We start from the raw sequence: 22,696 nt of genomic DNA on the forward strand, positions 1-22,696 counted from the left end.
GAAAAGTCCAGACCACAGAGTTAAATTTAGGAGTCATTAGCATATATAAAGTCAGGATTCTGGATGAATTTAAAGCAAGGATATGTGATGTTCTATTTTTTTTTTTAATGTTTATTTTTGAGAAAGAGAGCATGTGCACACACACCAGTGGGGGAGGGGCAGAGACAGGAGACAGAGGATCTGAAGCAGGCTCTGTCCTGACAGCAGAGCCCAGTGTGGGGCTTGAACTCATGAACCTCAAGATCAGGACCTGAGCCAAAGTCAGATGCTTAACCGGCTGAGCCACCCAGGAGCTTCTGTGATGTTCTATTTGTTAGACTAAGTGATATGTACATTGGTGATTATTGCACAGCCATCATACATACTTCTTTACATATATTTTTATATGTGTGTATCTCATACAGAGAAAAGTTTGAAACAATAAAAAAGCACATCAGTTCAAAATGTTTAACATTCTATTTTACCTCCGTTTGTGAAATTCTTGAAACAGCAGACCCATCTGTATTTTGTTTCATTAGAAATTTTGAATTCTCTTTACTATGTTAAAGATACCAAAATTTAACACTAGCTGGTTACAAAAAAATTATACCTGCAAAATACTTTACAGGTCAAAAATCACTTTTCATATATCATCTCATTCAGAGAGGGACAACTTTATTTTACTTTATTTTTAAAGTTTATTTTCTTTTGAAAGGAATAGAGACAACACAAGTGAGAGAAGAACAGAGAGAGAGAATCTCAAGTAGGCTCTGCACTGATGGGGCTTGAACGCACAAACTGTGAGACCACGAGTTGAGCTGAAACCAAGAGACAGATGCTTAACCAACTGAGCTACCCAGGAGCCCCTGAGAGGGACAACGTTAAAAAAGAACAAATGGAGATTTGGAAAGGTTGACTGACTTGACGAAGGTCATAAAGCTAATACGTAAAAGAACCTAACTTCAACCCAAGCTGTCCCACTGAAGACCAGCTCTCATTAGTCCTTATCTTACACTTGGACACCTTCAGAGTGACACTGGTAGGAAATAAATTTACTCTTTTCCTATTTTCCAAGAAACTATAACTGTCAAAAAGCTTAAATGAAATGAAGATGAAAAGTAGGTATTTTGCAACTGGGAGAGAAGGACAGCCTGAGATCAGAGCAATGAGCATCAGGCTTGTACAGTACAAGGCTTCACATTCCTGGCTGCAGAAGGCACCATCTGTAAGGGACAGATGTAATTCAGAAGAAAAAAGTAGAACAAAAAACCTAAAAAGTCTATTCCCCATCCTCACTTTTCTCCAATTTTGCAGAAACTTGAATGAAGGTATTAGATCAAAAGAATGAGTAAAAAGCTATGTGTTTTGTTTTGAAGTCTGGAGAAGGCCCTAGAAGCAAATGGAAGAGAAGAAGAGAAGGAAAACAAATGAAATTCAATTCAGAAACTCAGACAAAAAGATAAATGCAAAGAAAAAATAAGAATTCATGGATTTCTGGGGCACCTCGGTGGCTCAGTCAGTTAGGCATCTGACATTGGCCCAGGTCATGATCTCATGGTTTGTGGGTTTGAGCCCTGTGTTGGGCTCTGTGCTGGCAGCCCAGAGCCTGGAACCTGCTTCAGATTCTGTTTCCTCTGCGTGCACTTTATCTTGCTCTCTCTCTCAAAACAACAAAATAACAAAACAAAACAAAATTTAAAAACCCACAAACACCAAAAAATAAAAACCAAAGTTAAAAGAATTGGTGGATTTCTACTTTAAGCTCCAATAAATTCATATTCTATCAATGGAACAACTTGAGATAAAGCAACTACTCAAGAGAAAGTCAGTGGTCATGATGAAAAACAAGGCTGAAGCTGCCTCTGTAAATCAAACCATCCTTGAACAAAATTACGGCTGGACCAAAGAATAAAGAACTTGTCAAATAAGTGTTTTTGTATTCAGCTTGGCCAAAGAAGGGCACTTCACCATAAGTTCATATTTAGTTACTTCCTAGGCACTATTTTTTTCCTATTTTACCTCAATTCAATTTAAAAAGATGTAGATAATTTGCATCTGTCACTGAAAGTCAAACATTTTCTTCTTCCAGAAAAACAGGTGTTCTAAGGAATTCCTAAGTGCAAAAACAATCTTCAGTCAGATTGATAGGAAAGACACCAAAATGACAGCTACCTTGTTAAGCCTGCAACTCTAAGTATTGCATTTTACTGATATTTTCTGATCAACATTCTCTTTCCATAACCTGTCTACGGTGCAAGGAAAATAAAAGGCATAGAGTCCTTTCTATTCTTTAATAGAAATCATAAATCAATGATAGCCAATAAATAGCTATGCCAACATTCAAAGACAGTGTGTTGGCTCATTCCGTGGAGTATGTGACTCCTGATCTAGGGGTTATCAGTTCAAGCTCCACATTTGGAGTAGAGATTACTTTAAAAATAAGTAAAAATACAGACAGAGCATGCTAATCAAACATTCAAATATAAAAATTTATTAACCCATGGATTCTTTCACAGGAGAAAAATAATTATGCATATAGGCTAAGATAGTATGAAAGGCACAAAAATTAAAACAGCTGATGTACTTTCCTTTCTCAAAAATAAATAAACTTAAAAAAAAAGGGGGGGTGCCTGGATGGCTCACTCAGATAAGTGTCCAACTCTTGATGACAGCTCAGGTTACGATCTCACAATTGTGGGATGGAGCCCTGCATCAGGCTCAGCACAGAGCCTGGAGCCTGCTTGGGATTCTCTCTCTCAAAAATAAATTTAAAAAATATAACAGCTGATGTTAGAGGATACCACATATTACTGTGAAAGCATTAAAAGTATCATGTATTCACTTAAAAAAGTACTTTAATCCAAATTAGCAATTATAGGGTAAAAAAATACATTACTTTGCATCTTAAGTTCTTTGATAGGCAGACTGGATGAGGGTCACCTGGCTAGCTCAGTCAGTAAAGCACATGACTTTTTTTTAATGTTTATGTATGTATATACATACATATATCATATGTATATATGTATGTATGTATTTGGAAAGAGAGTATGTGCACAAGACAGGGAGGGGCAGAGAGAGAGGGACAGAGAAGCCCAACCTGGCTCCACTCTGTCGGTGCAGACCTACGCGGGACTTGAACTCACAAACTGTGAGATCACGACCCGAGCCAAAATCAAGAGCCACACATTTAACCAAGTGAGCTATCCTGGCACCCTGAGCATGTGACTCTTGATCTCAGGGTCGTAAGTTCAAGCCCCACACTGGGCATGGAGCCTACTTTAAAAAACAATAATAAATTTAAAAACTTTTGGATATATTATAAGTAAAACAAAACAAAATAAAAATATTTGAAAACCTAAAGGAATTCAAGCATGAGATACAAAATAAATAAATTTGCTTCTTTGAAAACTAAAAACAGAATATAAAAGTATTACTAGTTTCGATTCCAGGCCAATTCTATCATTGGTCTTTAATCAAAAGGCAACCTAACACTGGCAGAAAATAGCATCTTTATAAAATAAACACTCTTTTCCTTAAGGAATTAAAAGAAGATAATACATCTAAGTATATCTATCCTATCCTACTCAAATTCCCAGAGCCCTCATCAAATGATATTTAAGGATAAGGAAAATATCTGTATAGACTCAAATCAAAATTTCTTGGAAATAATCAACTATTCAATGGCCTCAAACTGGGCCTCACTTAATTCTAGGCTGAAAATTCCTCATAGTACACACCTACCCTCCAATCCTTGCTTGGTTACATTCCTTCTTAGTATGAAAGATTACTGGATAGTTAATGTGACTCATAATATAATTGCCTAACTCCAAAATGTCATTAATTCGTGACAACTTTTAAACAGGCTGCTTTGTTACAGTTACCTTCTAGAGAAAATAGGATTAACTCAGTATACTTGATTTCCTTAGAATTTCTCCAGACCACAGAAAGATACTTATGTAAAATGAAGTTTTACACTACCCATTTTTAATTCAAAACAAAAACAAAACTTCTAAGTGCTTAATATTTTTGAAGCTTTTGCCATAGATGACCAGCATTCTCAAAAAATGTATGTTTCAGGAACTGTGAAGTTTGGAGACTATCTGAGGATTACAGGTAGATAAAGGTTTATAGATTTATGTTATATATTCTTTATAGATTTATATATTACAGGTTATAGATTTATAACCTATAATATACATTATAAGTCTTTTAGCTTCCCTTACACGATACCATAGAATTTTCCTATCCATGGAATTGGCCCTGGTTACATTGACCGATTGGTCATTGTAACTAAATCTCAGTGTTTCTTAAAAAGCTCGTGTAAATTGACATTTTTCTATTTCATTTACTTTGTAACATTAGAGGCAGTAGACAGCAGAAGGACAAGGACAGGTTTTGGAGTCAGACATACCCAAGTTCAAATCCTGGCTTTACTTTGATCAAGCTGTATGGCCAAATGTCAGTTACTTATCCTACAAAAATCTCAGATCCTTAAGCAAAATGAGAATAAATCCCTCTCTCCCCCGAGTTGTGGGCATTATACTCAATACTATAGGTAAAGTCTTTAGCTTAATGTCTTGCTTATAGCAAATCATCAAATGCTTCTGTTTCTGATCCCCCTTTGAGCTGCAGTGACCTCACCTAGATATTGTTTGCCACACTCCCCAACTGTACACCCACCTTTTAACAATGTATTATCTGTAAACACAAAAGGATACAAAAAGCTACTTGATGAAACTCTTTTAAATAATAAATATGGAGTTTTGCTAACATTCTATTATCTCATCTTACATTCTTTGACAAAAGGAATATTAAGTAACCCCACTAGCTGAACATAGATATCCCTTTACAATCACTCTTGATCACATCTAATGACCTAAGACATCTATATCCCCTTACCATAAAGAGTGCCATAGTCAACAGTGAACATTAGTATTCAAAACAGGAGTACATTTTAATTAAAAGCAATAACTCCCTTTAAGTCTTTTAAAGCTATGATCAGGCTGGGGTGCCTGGGTGGCTCAGTCAGTTAAGCATTTGACTTCGGCTCAGGTCATGATCTCTCATGGCTTCTGGATTCGAGCCCCACGTCAGGCTCTGTGCGGACAGCTCAGAGCCTGGAGCCTGCTTCAGATTCTGTGCCTCCCTCTCTCTCTGCCCCTCCCCTGCTCACACCTGTCTGTCTCTCTCTCCAAAATAATAATAATAATAATAACACCACCAACAACAATAATAATAAACATACAATGTAAAGGTATGGTTAGGCTACATGAGCAACAACTTCTAATGGCTTAGCAACAACACACAGAATCTGTTGAAGAGATTTTATCTGCCATTAACGGAGATGAGGAGAGGGGATGTTGTGTCCCCTGTGATTAGACTTCATCACATTCCCTAAAGGAAAAGGCCAATGGTTCTGCTGCTTCTAGAGCTGACTATTTCCTGATAAACTTAGACCAACTCTGGACAAGGATATATCAGAAAAAAGAAAAACATTAGGATGAACTTTAGATAAACAGATTTAAGCAGCAAAACACAGATTTCAGAGTCAAACTGATGTGGGCTCAATCTTGAGTGTCATTTCCTAGTTGAGTAGACTTAGGCAATTTCTTAACAGCTTTCACATCTGTAATTTTAAAATAAAATGTATGACTTTTAAGGATTACATGAGAATAATATCTATTAGGTAGATAACAACGTCTGGTATAAACACTTGCTTCTCCATCATGACTGATGGGCATACCACAACCCCCTCCCTAATGACCTGAAATAGTGACACTCCCTTCCAGTAAAGGCTAAATATCAGACCTGGGCCTTTCCCAACAGTGTCTCGAAGGGATTAATTTGGGAAACTGCACATCATATTCTCCTTGTGACAATTCTTAATGCACATTAGGATATTAAAAGCTCAGAAAATTCTTACAGTAAAAAAGTCTACTTGATTCATTTAACTTGGTGTTTTCTAAATTTATCTGACCCTTTGTTTTTCACAGTAACTACTCCACTTTGCATCTTGGAAAATGCTACTCCAGCAAACAAGCCTAGGAAGATGGCTAAGGGGGATTTGGGGGGAGAAGTTAGGAAAAAGATATCAAAATAATCCACAATACCTCATCCTTTTCCAGATTACAAAAAATTTCCAAAAACCCTGAAAGAGTATGTTTTCTGCCCCAAATGTGTTGTGAAGGCCCATAAAATGGCCATTCTTAGCCTTTTTGGTCTCATAAATGCTTCACACTCTTAAAAATTATTGAGGATGGAGAAATGGGGATTATGTAGCAGCACAGGAAACTTCTGTGGGTGATGGATATGCTCGTTTTCCTGACTGAAGAGACAGATGGTACGATGGTTAAATTTTATGCATCACCTTGGGTAGGCTATGGTTCCTAGTTTTTTTGGTGAAACACTATTCTAGATGTTACTGTGAAAGTATTTTGCAGATATGATTAATATCTATAATTGGCTGACTTTAAGAACATTACTCTTGATAACATGGGGGGAGAGCTGCTCCGTCAAATCAGCTGAGGACTTTAAGAGCACAAACAGATTTGCTAGAGAAAAAGGAATTCTGCCTTAAGACTCTGAAATCCTGCCTGAGTTCCCTAAGAAATCTTGAGAACTGACCTTACAAATTTCAAAGTCCAGACCGCGACATCAGCTCCTGCCTGAGTTCCAGCCTGCTGGACTACCCTACACACTTCAGATTTGCCAGTAAAACATAGGTCAAATCTATTTTTTTTTAATTATTATTATTTTGTGGGGGCACCTGGGTGGCTCAGTTGGTTAAGCTTCTGACTTCAGCTCAGGTAATGATCTCAGCACTTCATGAATTTGAGCCCCTCCTCAGGTTGTCTATCAGCACAAAGCCTGCTCTAGATCTTCTGTCCCCCACCCCATTCTTTTCCCCTTCCCCACTCGTGCCTCTCGCTCAAAAATAAACATTTTTTTAAAAAACCTTTTCAAAATTATCATTTTTTTTATTTGGGGAGAGAGAGAGAGTGAGCACAAATGGAGGACAGAGGGAAAGAGAGAGAATCTCAACAAGCTCCACACTCAGTGCACAGCCTGATGTGAAGCTCAATCGCACAACCCTGGGATCGTGATCAGGGCCGAAATCAAGAGTCAGAGGCTCAAATGACCAAGCCACCCAAGCACCCCGTATTTTGCATATGTGTTTATTGTACGTCAATTATATCTCATAGAGTACTGAGACTCTCAAAGGGCTTTTAGTGATGGGGTCTTTACTGCTGATATCTACTGAATTAGAAAATAGCAGAGAAGGGGTGCCTGGGTGGTTTAGTCAGTTAAGCGTCCGACTTCAGTTCAGGTCATGATCTCACAGTTCACTGGTTAGAGCCCCATGTCAGGCTCTGAGCCGTCACCACAGATTCTGTGTCTCCCTCTCTCTCTGCCCCTCCCCTGCTTGCACTCTTTCTCTCTCTCGAAAAGAAATATATATTTAAAAAAATAAAAAGAAAAAATAGAGAAATTCTTAAAATATTTAATACATGTGGCTCAGTCAGTTGAGTGTCTGACTTCAGCTCAGGTCATGATCTGGTGGTTTGTGAGTTCAAGTCCCGAGTCGGGCTCTGTGCTGACAGCTCGGAGCCTGGAGTCTGCTTCAAATTCGGTGTCTCCCTCTCTCTCTCTGCTCCTCCCCCATTCATGCTCTCTCTCTCTCAAAAATAAACATTTAAAAAATTTTTAATATATTTAATACATGTAATATATTAATATATATTTTATCTATTTATTTTGAAAATAAAAGCTATATTTTCTAAGACAAAATGGTGAGAAGAGCGGTAGTTTTAAATATTTTTGGAAATCTCTTTAATATCTGGCTTAAAAGAAGAAAACTGGATTTTCACATCTGCTTTAGCATTCAATATATTGCCGTATGTTGTTTGGCTGACGTACATAAAGAAAATCTGGCCTCCATGAGATACATAGTTGGAACATGGAGGAGTATTTTAATAGTCCTTCAGGCCATTCTTCTTTGACAACACACCAAAACCTGACAAGGTGTAGTTTCTTAAAGCTCAGTGGCAATGTGGAATCTGCGACGACATCGACAAACTTTCAAATACTGTTTCATTAAAATCTATTGATCAATTCTGAATTCTGAATGGACCTTTGACCTATATATATACCTATATGTTGTCATATCACACAGTGGTCTGCAGAAAATATTGATCTACAGAGTTATGCAGATCTTCCAAATATTGACATATTTCATTATATAATATTTTAAAACATATTAATATCAGCAATAATCTAATCAGAAAATCTAAATATCAGGAAGTTTCAACTCATGGTCACTTTTCCAGAATTCTAACTTTTGCTTGGAAGTTCAAATTTTATCATCACCAACAAATACCGTCAGTTTTTTTTTTTTAATGTTTTATTTATTTTGATACAGAGAGAGACAGAGCATGAGAGGGGGAGGGGCAGAGAGAGAAGGAGACACAGAACCGGAAACAGGCTCCAGGCTCTGAGCTAGCTGTCAGCACAGAGCCCGACGCGGGGCTTGAACCCACGAACGTGAGATCTGACCTGAGCCGAAGTCGGAGGCTTAACCAGCTGAGCCACCCAGGTGCCCCAGTTGTTTTTCTTGAATGACAGGCTTGCTTCATCCATTTTCAAAGAAATATCTGCCAAGTACCCAAGTCTGAATAATCCTAATTTTTCTGTCAATTATTCTTTCAAAAAATAAGAATTATTTTCCTGATTTGTGGTTGTCAGAATTGGAGGGAGGGGTGGAGAAGGAGAGTAGGTGGGCAAAATGTATGAAAACAGTCAAAAGTTACAAACTTCCGGTTATAAAATAAATAAGTCATTGGGATATAATGTTCAGGATGGTGACTCTAGTTAACAATACCGTATTGTATATATGAAAGTTGCTAAGAGTAGATCTTAAAAGTTCTTATCACAAGAAAATAAACTGTAATGTGTGTGGTGATGGAAGTTAACTAGATGACTGTGGTAATCATTTCACAGTATCGACAAACATCAAATCACGTACAGCTGAAACTAACACTATCTATCACTATATTGCAAAAACCATTTTTGGCTGAGGGGCAGCTGGGTGGCTCATTTGGTTAAGTGTCCAACTTCAGCCCAGGTCATGATCTCATGGTTTATGGGTTCAAGCCCCGCATTGGGCTCTGTGCTGACAAAGCCTGCTTTGGATTCCGTATCTCCCTCTCTGTCCCTCCCCTGCTCACATTGTCTCTATCTCTCTCAAAAATAAACATGAAAAAAATAATTAAAAAAGTATTTTGAATGAGAGTGCAAAACTTGAAAATTTTTTAAAAATTTAAAGTGTTTTCCATATAAAAAAGTGGCTAGTCTGTCTCACAAATATTTGTCTCAAAACCACCATCCTAATTCAGTATGCAGCAGGAATGCTATTTTATCAAACAATATTCAAAAGAAAAAGACATGCACTTCAATGTTAAAATCAGCCAGAAAGCAATCCTCTTTGTTGCACTTCCTGTAGTAAGACTTTTTCCTTTCTTTTTTGTGGCGACCACACAGCGGAGATGTGTGCAATGACCACTAACATGGTTTGACACCATTTTCCTGTCTTGATCCTACAGATTCCCCTTCAGAGTCTCAGGGACCCCACAGAATACCCCAGAGCAGCTTCCCTGAATACAATTAGAAGCTGAAAAGAATATTAGTAGCTCCACATTTGCGTCAAGTGGAATAACCTTGAATGGAAATGGGGAGCTGAGGAACTTGCCTCAAAGCTGCATTTGCACGGCAAAGTCACCTTTATTTACACTTATTAGATGGGATAAATGTATAGATAACTGAATATCAATCAATGAAATTTACATATTATTCTGACTAACAAGGACAGTCTACATACGATGGACTCATTAAGTGGTGTCATAATCAAATTGCTAAACTACTCTCTAAAACCTAAATGTATAATGTTTAAGATTTTCTTCAATGTAAAACTAAGCAGAAATAGTTCATAAATTTTAAAATGGCCCACTTTTAGGGGCACCTGGCTGGCTCAGCCAGTGGAGCACATGATTCTTCTCTCAGGGTTATGAGTTCAAGGCCCATGCTGGGCAAGGAGCACTTTAAAAAAAAAGTGGGGAGTTTACTTTCAGTTTAAAAACTAAAAATAAAGTGTAGTCATTTGACTTATGATGTCAGAAAACTGCAATTCAAGTAAAATTTACCACATAGACTATTTGGACAAATGTTTATAATCACTGTACCTTCTGAGTTTAGCATGTAGGCCCTTGAAAGATATACTGGGAGAGAATCCAGATATTCAAAATATAATACGTACTAACAATTCTTCAACAAAAATACTATTCTCTGAGGCAATCAAAAAGACTCTCAACCACAGACCCCCTTCCCCAAAAAAAGTTGACTCAGGAACTGTTTAAAATAAAGCCAAGTGAGTGTGTATTAACATTTCTGCGTGGGAGGATTTTTAGCAACGCTTAATCTATTTATGGAATCATACATCCTTGTAACCCATGTTATAACATTACATTTCAAACCATACATTTTAAGCGGTAGGACACCAAAATGGAAATAAAGAAGTCAACTTACTCGATCTGCTAATCCTCCGGGAACTATCGTTCTCACAACCACACCACTGGATTTTCCTCCAACTATTCCAAAACCTAATCCGGAGCCATCGTTAATGAGCTCAACATCTTCAATATGTCCCCAATGAACCTACAAATTAATGGCAAATAAGAGCCACGTGGTTAGTGAGACATGGATTCTAGTTTCCCAATAATTACTGAAGTAACAGATTTACCACAAATGGAACATTCATGCAAGTAATTAAGGCAGGAGATATATAAAGATGATCACATGGTCCCTGCCCTTGAGAATCTTATAATCCAGCAGAGAGAGAATCTAAAACACAAATAATTAAAATGAAGCAGAATACTGCATCAAACAGGACAGAGACACGTAGATCTAAGAGGAGACATGTTGTCCCGTCCTCTAGTCTATACACAAGATCTAGAACAAGGCCCACCGAGCACACGGCAGGAACCAATATATGTGTTTACCCGAACTGTAAGAGAACCTCAAAATAGTATAAAGATTGGCAGGAGGAAGGTGGGGGAGGCAGAGACAGGAGGTTAAATCCAATGAAGACTTACAGAAAGCTTCAAGAAAAAGGTAGTATTTTTAATTGCACTACAGAGAAAAAACACATTTTCAAGCAAAAGGGACATGTAAGAGCAAAGATGGGTCAGGGAACACAATGAGTCAAAGATATGGTCAAAAGATTGGGTTTAGTTGGGGAATCTGGGTGGCTCAGTTGGTTGGGCAGCTGATTGTTGATTTCGGCTCAGGTCATGATCTCATAGTTCCTTGAGACTGAGCCTTGTATTGGGTTCTGAGCTGACAGCACAGAGCCTGCTTGGGATTCTCTGTCTCTCCCTCTCTTTCGACCCCTCCAACTCATGCTCTCTTCAACTCAAAATAAAATAAAACATTAAAATAAAAAGACTGGATTTACTTCACTGGATTAGCAAAAGGAATAACTGAGGTTTTAGAAAGGGGAGAACAAGAACAAAGCAGTAGTGTAGCAAGGTAAATCGGGCAGCAATGTGAAGGATGAAATGCTAAGGATATATACTAAAGAGACTAACTAAGCAGACTCTTATGACGGAAAGGAAAGGTAGTCCCCACTGAAGATACTAGCAATAGGACAGTACAAATCAGACTGAGAGACATAAGCATCTTCCTTGTAACTAGCAGACTTCCATCAGAAATGTGCACTAAATTCACATAATCTAAATGCAGAACAAAATCCTCCATCTCAAGCTCATTAGGATACACATCCTGGCTTTACTATTACACTAAGTTGGAAAGTTACTGTGCAATGTTAAAATAACCAGGAATATTGGGATACTTAAATGCACGTCTGAAACAATATCTAGTATCTGGGGAGGAAGACTTGCTAAAATACACATGAATTAATGATCATAGCTAATACTCATAGAGTGTAAATTCTGCACCCGGCACTATGCTTAGCTCTTCACATGTATTCTCATTTAATGCACTTTTAATCTCTGTGTGACGTGGACGCTGTTCTTATTTCCAAGTAAAAGAAGAAACTGTGGTGTGGGGGAGTCAAGGAATCTGCCTGATAGAACACAGACAGGAAGTAGAAGAACTGGATTTGAACCCACCGTAGCCTGGCTCCAGAGCCCTTATTCTGATCCACTTTGTTCATTCTATTTATATTGTAAGTTATGCTGTATTAATATCACTGATTGCAATAGGGAAAATGTCTACATATTAATTTGTGTTGTGACCTTGTACTGTACCCAGATGGTCTATTTTTTCTTTTGTACCAGGGAATGAAAATTAATCAGCTAGCACTTAGTGCTATAAGAAAATAAGATTTATTAGCTTGCATTCTGAAGATGGAGGCCAAAATCTGTAAAATATTACAAACCAAGTTTAAAAATTCCCAAAAGAGACTTATACTTTTATTCTTTTAAATTGTTCAGTAGACATGCTTACACGAAAAGGAAAACTTTTGTAATTTTGCGGTATCAAGAATCTAGTCATAAACACCCAATATAATTTATGAAAATTATTTAATAATTTTCAATATCTTAGGAATAAAATAACTAAATCTTACTTAAAATACTTAGCAGTAAATCTCTAATCTATAAATAAAATTATCTGTAAATAATCTCTAATAAGCTGATCTCTAATCAGCTTAATTAAGGAACTCCCTACATCACCAAGGAACACAAGACTCTTTCCATCACCAAAAAGTTAAACAGAATACTGCAATTCATCCACTATGTTAAATGATAATCTTAAATAAGGGGAGCCTTAGGATATTCAAAAAACAGTATCTTGTTTAATATGCTAATGCTATATTGTGATATGATCCTTCCTAAAGTATGACAAGTGAAATGACACCTTCTAAATGTCTTTATACTTGTTAAAATCAGTGGCATAATTCAAAATTATTTTTCCAGGTTTGAACTCACTGTTTCAGGCGGAGTTGTATCAGCCAGACGGGTGGGGGCGCCCGGTCCCCTGGCCACGACCAGACGCAAAGGTCCCGTGGTTTGTTGCAATAATGCAATTGCTTGCTGATGGGAAACGTTCTGACCCAGCGGCGTGTGACTGATAGCCAGGATTTGGTCATTTTCCCTTAATCTTTGATCCCTTATTATAAAAAGAAAATTTTGTTGTAAGTAATGACAGCATCATTAAAAAACATCTATTCGAGTGAGGCAGTTTATTTCTTTCACTTAGTACATTTGCTCAAATAATTATATAACAGAGCTCTTCAGAGTGCTTTCCATCAAAGCACTTATTAGCTAATTAACCCGTTAAGTAGTGCATCCCTGAACATGTGTGCATGCCCATGCATGGGTTACACGCGCAGGCGCACACGCACACTTTAAAAACCATTTGGAAAAAAAGCGGGGGGGCACCTGGGTGGCTCAGTCCGTTAAGCATCCAACTTCAGCTCAGGTCATGATCTCACAGCCTGTGAGTTCGAGCCCCATATCGGGCTCTGTGCTGTCAGCTTAGAGCCTGGAGCCTGCTTCGGATTCTGTGTCTCCTCCTCTCTCTCTGCCGCTCCCTGACTCATGCTCTATCTCTCTCTGTCTGTCTCAAAAATGAATAAACATTTAAAAAAAAAAAACCATTTGGTGGTGGGAGGAGGCTCAGTTGGTAGAGCATGCAACTCTTGATGTCAGAATCCTTAATTCAAGCCCCATTTTGAGCATGGAGCTAAATAAACAAATAGATAAATAGACAAATAAATCTTAAAAAACCATTTCACTAGAAAAATAAGCAAAAGCAATGTATGGGGACCCACTGCCAAGGTCTTGCAGGCAAAACACTGTCCCTACTATTGCACAAACTGTAGCCTCCTGAACCCCTTCCAGTCTGACTTCAACTTATATCACACTGGGACAACTTTATCCTCAAATTCACCAATAGCTTCCTCTTAAGAAGAGTCATCCTATCTCCATCATCCCTTGCTTCTCTGACACTTGTCAATAATTAGGCTCAACTCTCCTTGAAAATCAGACATTACTTCTAAATCTGTTATCGAAGCCCTTTTCTCTGTCCCAATCACCAACTGCCCAACTACTAACAAAGGTTAAAAAAAAAAAAAAAGCTATTTTTAAAATATTTTACCAAATCTTAAGAAAAACACCCCTATTACAGTTAATATGTACTGAGCACATGTCATGAATCAGGTGCTGCAAAAGATGCTTCAAAGGCGTGGTCTCATTTACTCCTCACAATCACCTCTTAACTTCTGAGCTCAAGGACACAGTGTAAACTTGGTTTGTATTCAAAGGCCTGTACATTTGGTCCCCAGGCACTCCTTCCAACTTGGCTTCCTTCCGGCATAAACCCCTTTTCCAACTATTATGATCTATTCTCTCCCACTCAAACATGGGTCGCATTTCCCACTCTCATGTAGATGGTTTCCTGCATCTTTAATGCCTTCTGACTCTATTGGGCCAAATTCAACCCACCTTCCACGATCCAGCTGTCTGTCTGTCTGTCTGTCTGTCTCTCTCCCCCCACCCTCCCTACCACTTAACTCATTATCACAATGCTCTAAATCATTTATTTATCACTCATTGAGTATTCATTTATATTAAATATGTTGTAGACAGAGCTAGGTAAATTCTATAAAATTCTAAGTCTTCTGAGGACAGTCATGCTTTTGATTCTCCTATGAAACTAGCAAGTCATAGGAGCATGCAATTCTTGATCTCAGGGTTGTGAGTTCAACCCCCATGTTGGGTATAGAGATTACTAAATAAATACTTTATAAAAGAAGAAAGTAGCAAGTTAGATACTGAAATATCTATTTTTGGTGTTAAAAGTGTGGATGGATCTCACAATAAATTAGGTACCATTAAAAATGTTGCTTATATAGGGGTGCCTGGGTGGCTCAGTTGTTTGAGCGTCTGACTCTTGGTTTGGTTCAGGTCATGATCTCACAGTTCATGAGTTCGAGCCCCATGTTAGGGGCTTTTTACTCTTTCAGAATAAACTTTAAAAAAAAGTTGCTTATATATCCTTTTATTAATTTAGGAAAGACTTGTGTTGAGATAAAAATAAGATAAAAAACTGTATATGCTTCATGACCTTGTCTTTATAAAAAGAAAACATTCTACAGTATTTCCTAGTTGTCTCAGGGTAGTCAAAGTCCTAGATGTTTGGGGTTGGAGGGGTGGGAGAGTAGTTTATTATATATTCTATAATTTTCTATTATGTAATGTATTACTTGCATAATTTTGAAATATATATACTTTAAATTGACAATGTTGCTTGTGAACCTTTCCTAGGTCCTAAAGAAACATTTATTTTAAAATGTGACCACTATAGGGTAATACCAGGAATCACTTCCATTTCCCCATCTTCAATGTCCTCCTTTCTCTGACTTCTTCACCTAAATTCCTATTCACAGTTTGTTCATTAAAGAAAATTTCTTAATTAATCCCATATGAATGAGATACTCTGGAATCTTTTCAACCCCGATGTAACTCATTTTGTCTAAGTTCTTAATTTACTCACATTCAAATCTTCTATTCTCTGGAAATCAACCTATTTTAATCCACCTTCTCCCCTACCCAACAGACTGCCAAGACACTGCATTTCTTTCCAGTTAGTATCTGCTCAGGGAATATAAACTCAACCCCAGATAAACAAGTTGTAGAAAAGAAAAATCTGGAAAATATGATTGTGATGCATTCTAAAGTTGAACAGAATTAGTTTTCCTGCAACCATAATTTAACTCTCCCATACTATTTGTATATATTGAATTCCTATTTTTCATTTAAAGGGAGATCAATTTTTGTCTCCCCATTCCAACATGTGAAAATAATGGATTCCAATTACTGTGAGAGCCAAAATAGGCCTTACTAGGCCTTAGGTAAGATCCTAAAATAGCACAGTTCTATGTGGACAGTCCTCAGGAGAAAGAAAGACCTGATCATGAAGACCATTTCACATTATCTAGAAGGTCATGAATAACTGACTCTCACCTCTCTCCACTCCTTTTTCATACTGTCTTGTACTAAATTCGTATACCAGACAGATAGCAGTCTCACTCCAAGGACAGAAGTTGTGTTCCATCTCTTCATAGGACTACTGTCAAGACAGTCTTTTTATTCTTCTAACATTTTCTCCTCTTTGTAGACCCCACTGTCTGAAGCTTCCCTTCAAGCACTGTGGTCTCTGGGAAGTCACCTGACCACTTAGCATTGGTCAAGGTTCTTTACATGCTGACATATCAAATTCCTTTTCTTGGAAATGCTCACCTCAATTTGTAATTATAGACTTTGCATAGAGTAACTCAGCCCCAGGATCGACCACAGAAAGTTTGCACAACATTGAAGATACACTAAAAACTAGGGAATTGTACACTTTGGAACAGAGACATTTCTTATATAAATTACATCCCAATAATAATTAATTTTTCAAAATTAAAAAGAAAAGTTGGACCAAAGTTAAATAGGCTTTTTGCCCAGGGACTTCAAAGCCTACAGTAAACTAATGGTAAGTGACCTGAAGCCCAGGTTCACCTGGGATTCTCTAGGTTTTCCAGAATTTTCCTAATCTATACCTGCTGGCTCAGTGTCACTAACAGCACACATCTCAGTCACAAAACTCTCCCACCATGGACAATACATTATATGGTTACCCTAACTATGTATACCCAATCTCCAAGAACAGGATAGAATTTCTCAAATACATCTAATCACTCCTAAGGTTCCTCAGAACATACCTGAGGAAATGCTGCATGAATGGAAGAAGAAAAGCTGCAAAGTCATGGAAATCCATTATTTCTGAACTTTCAGTTAGGGAGACTAGAACTTATACCCCATGCAAGCAGAATGGGAATTGAAAAATTTATTATTGCCTGAGAATTTGTTTTATATTAGTACCAGCACTGCAATTATTCTACCAGGCCATAGAACTGTAATGAATAGCACTGTACTTGCTCACAAGTGTACAGTTTAACAAGTGTACTTGTGAAATGAATAATAAACAAAAGACCTGAATTAAATACAAACAAAATATAAGGCTTGCACATACCCCTTAAAAATAAAAAAATTTAAAAAAAACAGCACAAGGAGAAGAGGGGAGAATCACACAGATTTGAGGAGGCTTTTAATTGGCAAGAGAGATAATCAACAGTGTGATACGACCACCAAAATCGTAGGATAAAAATTTCAGTATTTCCACTTACTGGTCAGACATAGCTCAAACACCATGTTCAACTGTGGGAGAGTGTGGGGAATAGAAAGAGCACTAGCTTTGCAGTCAGACGGTCTGGGAATCCTACCACAGCTCACTGGTCCAGCACCAAGAGCTCTGTGGCTAGAGGGAAAGCGCTGAACCTCTCTGAAACCCAGTTTTCTCATCTATAAAACAGGGTAGTGACACTACTAGCTTGGTCACAGCCACAAACACACAGGCGAGTATCTGCCAAAGGCCTGACGAATGCATAGGAAAAGAGCAAGGTTAGCTGCTACCGTTAACTGTTTTTATTACTAGCTTCTTATTCACTTTATAATAAGGTTTTCAGAATTATCAGAAAAAAATGACCAAAACGCAGAGGGAACACCCTCCTCACCTGTCTGCTATACTTCCTGGCTGCACTTCCTTCACAAAGATATCAACTTCTCCCAGGTTTTGACTTCGAAGGGCCACCACGCTGAATCCCAGGCCTCCAGAAGAAGGTCGTTCTATATCGATATATTCAATTTGCCGGCCCTAATGAAGGGGGATTAAAAGGAAAAAAAAAAAAAAAAGGAAAAGTCAATGAAGTATATTTAACCACCATACCCTTTCCAAAGAACTGAAATTGCTATTTTTGTGAATAACACAAAAAACAGCTTCCCCTAAGACATCTCTATCCAAAAAATCTCGGGATTTCAGCAATAAATTATTTCTGGAAATGCTCTCACTTGGTTATTTTCAGTAGAACACAAGAGGGAATGTGCAGTGCTCTGCAACCTCAGGGAATCAGAGAGGTATTTTCACACTTCATTCACATTATGAGATGAAGCCCAAGCCGGGTGAAAATTTCTGAGAAAAACATCTTTTTCCACAGTAAATTCTAGATTACATTTTACACTTAATTCCTCTAAATTCTTCCCATGCAAAATACATTTTTAAATGAGGAAAGCAAAATAGATATCGAGAATATGCTAGTGTTCAGCCTAAGAACCAGCTGCATTTTTTAGGGTCTTATTTTTTATTGTATTGTGATGAATTAATACTCTATTAGGTTAATTCAAAATATTAGGGAAAGGCCACTATTCAAAAGGGTTCAACCTGTAACTAACACCTATTTTATTGCTTTAGTTAATAACTACATTTATGATATGAGAACTTCATAAATGTAATCACATAACAAAACCATTACATTAGGGGCGCCTGGGTGGCTCAGGCGGTTGAGTGTCCAACTTCGGCTCAGGTCATGATCTCACAGTTTGTGGGTTCGAGCCCCGTATCGGGCTCTGTGCTGACAGCTAGCTCAGAGCCTGGGGCCTGTCTCTGGATTCTGTATCTCCTTCTCTCTCTGACCCTCCCCTGCTCATGCTCTGTCTTTCTCTGTCTCTCAAAAAAAATTAAACATTTAAAAAATAGTTTTTAAATTATTAGTCAAATTAACAGGATAGAGCTTTAAAGTCAAAAAAGGAATTAGATATAGAACATTATTTAAATACACACCTTAAACTATTTAACTTTAAAACTCATGTTTTGTTTTGTTTTTAAAGACACTTATTAGAAGGTGAGGTGAACAAACATTAACACATCCAAAATTTCAACTATTTAATTTTACTAAATAGTACTAAGGAAAAAATAGTACTAAGGATAAATAATACTTTTTAATAGTACTATTAATAGTACTAAGGATAAAAGTAGATGATTCTTTCAAATGTTTCCCTAGATTTTCCAAATTATATTAGCTCTCCCATTAACTGTTTTGATAAAAAATTAAAAATAGCTTCAAAGGAGTTTCATCACTTCTGGTAGACATCAATTTTCCTCCTATGATTAAAAACATAAGAATCCCTTTCTTTCCAAGTGCAGAGATGTGTCAAATTGAATTGTCTAAAAACTTACCACACTCAGATATTTTCCTTATGTAATTTTAAGTCAACAAATGTCATACACAGGTTAAAAATAATATCAATCTCTGACAGTATAAAAATGCAAGCAAACGATACACAGAATAATAAAATTTAAGGCAAAGAGTTTGCTTTTTTTTTTTTTTAAGAGTACTGTTTTCTTTTTTAACTTGTAACGGAAAAATATAGCTACATAGTCTCATGACAAGATGGAACTTTACCTGAGCCATCTGTTGAATGACAGAGTGAAAGTCTTCATTTTCCAGAGTAGGAGTCCAAGGACACAACCCAGAGACAGTCAAGTTACTAGCGGGTCTTTGGGCATTGCCGTTAGTAATGGCACCATCTGTAAATACTAATAATCCTTTCCTAGAAAAATCAAAGTTGGCTGAACACTCTGAGGGTATGTGACTGAGCTGTTGGAGAGAAAATAAAAGAGAATCATCAACATAAACCTACACAAAAGAAATTATTTCTATTTGTTAAATATTCTATTTTTCCCATTACACATATAAATTGCATATTAAATATTTACACAAGAAAGAAGACACAGATACATGAATCTGTGTTTAAGCCTACAAACTTTTTTATTTCATATGACACAGAATATTCAATAGCTTAAAATATGTTGTTTCCTGCCTTCTACTATCACCTCAAGTTAACAGCATGCACAACATTGTTCATTATGCTTCACAGACACAGAAACAACCAGTCAAATAAACATGTAAGACACTGAGCCCTTTTGCATTTCCATGTAGAAGGCCACAAAAGATCCACATGTAATCGAAACAAAACAATACAATAACAGTATTTAATGAATGATTGCTATGAGCAAAGTGCTATACCAAACTCTTAGATATTATCTCATTAATCCTTACAATAGCGCTAAAAGATATTATTCCATTTTGTGAACATGAAAACTGACTCACAGGTTAAGGAACTTGCCCAAGATTAGCAGCAAATGAATACCATTTATACTTAAACATTATAGGAAAAAAGGGAGGAGGGGAGGGAAGAGAAACCTATAATTATGGTGAATAAGAAAACAGAAGTTAATTTTTAAAATATCACTGGCTGAGGGGTGCCTAGATGGCTCAGTTGGTTAAGTATCCAACTTCAGTTCAGGTCCTGATCTCACATTCACGGGTTTGAGCCCCGCAATGGGGCTCTGTGCTAACAGCTCAGAGCCTGGAGCCTGTGTCAGATTCTGTGTCTCTCTTTCACTGCCATACTCTCTGTGTGTGTGTCTCTCTCTCAAAAATAAAAATAAACATTTAAAAAAAAATTTAAAAATAAAATCTCATTGGCTGGGGGCAACGGGGGTGGCTCAGTCAGTTGGGTGTCTGACTCTTAATTTAGGCTTAGGTCATGATCTCAGTTTGTGAGATTGAGCCCCATGTCAAGCTCTGCACTGACAGTTTGGGGCCTTCTTGGGATTCTCTCTCTCCCTCCCTGTGCCCCTCCCCACTGAGTGCACACTCACATTCTCTCTCTAAATAAATAAAGTTAAAAAAAATATATATATATAGATATATCATCAGTTGATATGAGTGCCAACACAGTGGAATAAAGGTAACATCAAGAATGAATGTCAACAGTACCATATAGGAAAAAAAAAAAAAAAAATCAACACCCACAAAAACTCCATGAAAGCACTCAAAAAAAAAACCCCAAAAATTCAAAATTCATAGTTGAATGGATAAAATGATTATGCATATAACATCTGCAAACTATATAAATACAAAAGATAGTTATTACGATTGAGGGGTTGGTAAAGTCCACTTAGACCAGTAGGACCGACAAATTTATAGTAACCTTTCCCAATTTCTATTGCTATCAATAGCATTCACTTGCACTATAGGGCTCATTCCCTGGCCACGGAATACAGATATGAAAGTATCAACATGGAGAGTGCTAAAATTATAGTATAAATTCTGATCTAGAGAAAGAAATTCAGAAAAGGACATGTGCAGAGTTTAATCCTTATCTGTTATAAGAAAAATCACTTGCTAAATAAGGGCAGCCAATTTGGTTTATTAACAAAAAACATTTTTTCCCAGATTTTGTTAATTTTCACTTCAAAATACTCTGCTACATTATCTCCAATTACATTTAAAATTCTGTCCAGGGGCACCTGGGTGGCTCAGTCAGTTATGGATCTGACATTGGTTCAGGTCATAATCTCACGGTTCATGAGTTCAAGCCCTGCGTCAGGCTCTGTGCTGACAGCTAGCTCAGAACCTGGAGCCTGCTTTAGATTCTGTGTCTCCCTCTCTCTCTGCCCATCCCTCATTTGTACTCTGTCTCTCTAAAATAAATACTAAAAAAATTAAAATTCTGCCCAAATAAAATCCATAGGATAGCTACTATTCAAGTTCATCTTTTAGAACAGATGATTTAAAATCATTTTGCTGGAGTGGCTGGGTGGCTCAGTTGGTTGAGCATCCAGCTTTGGCTCAGGTCATGATCTCACTGTTCATGGGTTCAAGCCCTGCATCGGGCTCTGTGCTGCAGGTAAGAGCCTGGAGCCTGCTTCCTTCTGTGTCCCTCTTGCTCTCTGCCCCTCCCCCACTCATGATCGGTCTCTCTCTCTCCCTCTCCCTCTCCCTCTCTCTCTCTCTCTCTCTCTCTCTCTCTCAAAAATCAATAAATGTTAAAAAAAAATTTTTAATCAATTTGCCATCGCTGACCCCAAAAAAACAACAACCAAGAAGACAGTTAAAACTAGTAATTGATATCACTCTAAGAAGTGGTGCCATGTGACCTATAATTCAACACTTATGTGTAGAAACCCCATCACTCCAGGCACCATAGTGTATGTAGTGGAGAAAACACAGGTATATATTAAAACGGCAGTTATACTGCCTCTGTGACCTTTCTAATCAGAATATCCATGACATTTAATATTTATTTGGTAATTATTTGATAAATATATGATAACTGGGAGATAGTAATAATATGCTACAAGGGTATGATCACTTCCTGCTAGGGAAAAAAAAAGTTTATGAAGAAACAATATTTAAGCTTAACACTATTTTATATTCTGAAGAAAATGTTGGGAAGTCTGACAGCAATGGATAGATCAACTAGACAGAAAATAACTAAAGAAACAATGGACCTGAACTACACATTGGAACAGATGGATTTGACAGATATATTTAGAACTCTACATCCCGAGGCTAGGGAATTCACGTTCTTCTCGAGTGCACATGGCACATTCTCCAAGATAGATCACCTACTCAGTCATAAAGCAGCCCTCCATAAATATAAATGAATTGAGATCATACCATGCACACTTTCAGATCACAATGCTAGGAAACTTGAAATCAATCACAGGAAAAAGTCTGGAAAAACTCCAAAAACATGGAGGTTAAAGACCACCCTATTAAAGAACAATTGGGCCAATCAGGCAATTAGAGAAGACATTTAAAAATATATGGAAACAAATAAAAATGAAAATACAACAATTCAAACTCTCTGAGACACAGCAAAGGCAGTTCTAAGAAGAAAGTATATTGCAATCCAGGCCCATTTCAAGAAACTAGGAAAAGTACAAATTCAAAATCAAACAGAGCACC

The 22,696-nt window shown here is 37.3% G+C and overlaps 1 protein-coding gene across 3 annotated transcripts in view; it reads right to left on the reverse strand.

Annotated features, from left to right (window-relative positions):
- Nucleotides 1-22,696, reverse strand: part of PATJ (PATJ crumbs cell polarity complex component) — a 340,997-nt gene that overhangs the window by 315,404 nt on the left and 2,897 nt on the right. For all 3 annotated transcript variants that reach the window (XM_029947821.1, XM_029947819.1, XM_029947822.1), the window contains exons 3-6: nucleotides 19,340-19,534; nucleotides 17,615-17,754; nucleotides 12,981-13,161; nucleotides 10,558-10,686 (exon numbers count right to left, since the gene is read on the reverse strand). In XM_029947821.1, the coding sequence (XP_029803681.1) occupies nucleotides 10,558-10,686; nucleotides 12,981-13,161; nucleotides 17,615-17,754; nucleotides 19,340-19,534 (645 nt within the window). The remainder of the gene's footprint in view (nucleotides 1-10,557; nucleotides 10,687-12,980; nucleotides 13,162-17,614; nucleotides 17,755-19,339; nucleotides 19,535-22,696) is intronic.

The sequence above is a fragment of the Suricata suricatta genome, chromosome 8 (assembly GCF_006229205.1).
Source record: "Suricata suricatta isolate VVHF042 chromosome 8, meerkat_22Aug2017_6uvM2_HiC, whole genome shotgun sequence".
Lineage (NCBI taxonomy): Eukaryota > Metazoa > Chordata > Mammalia > Carnivora > Herpestidae > Suricata > Suricata suricatta.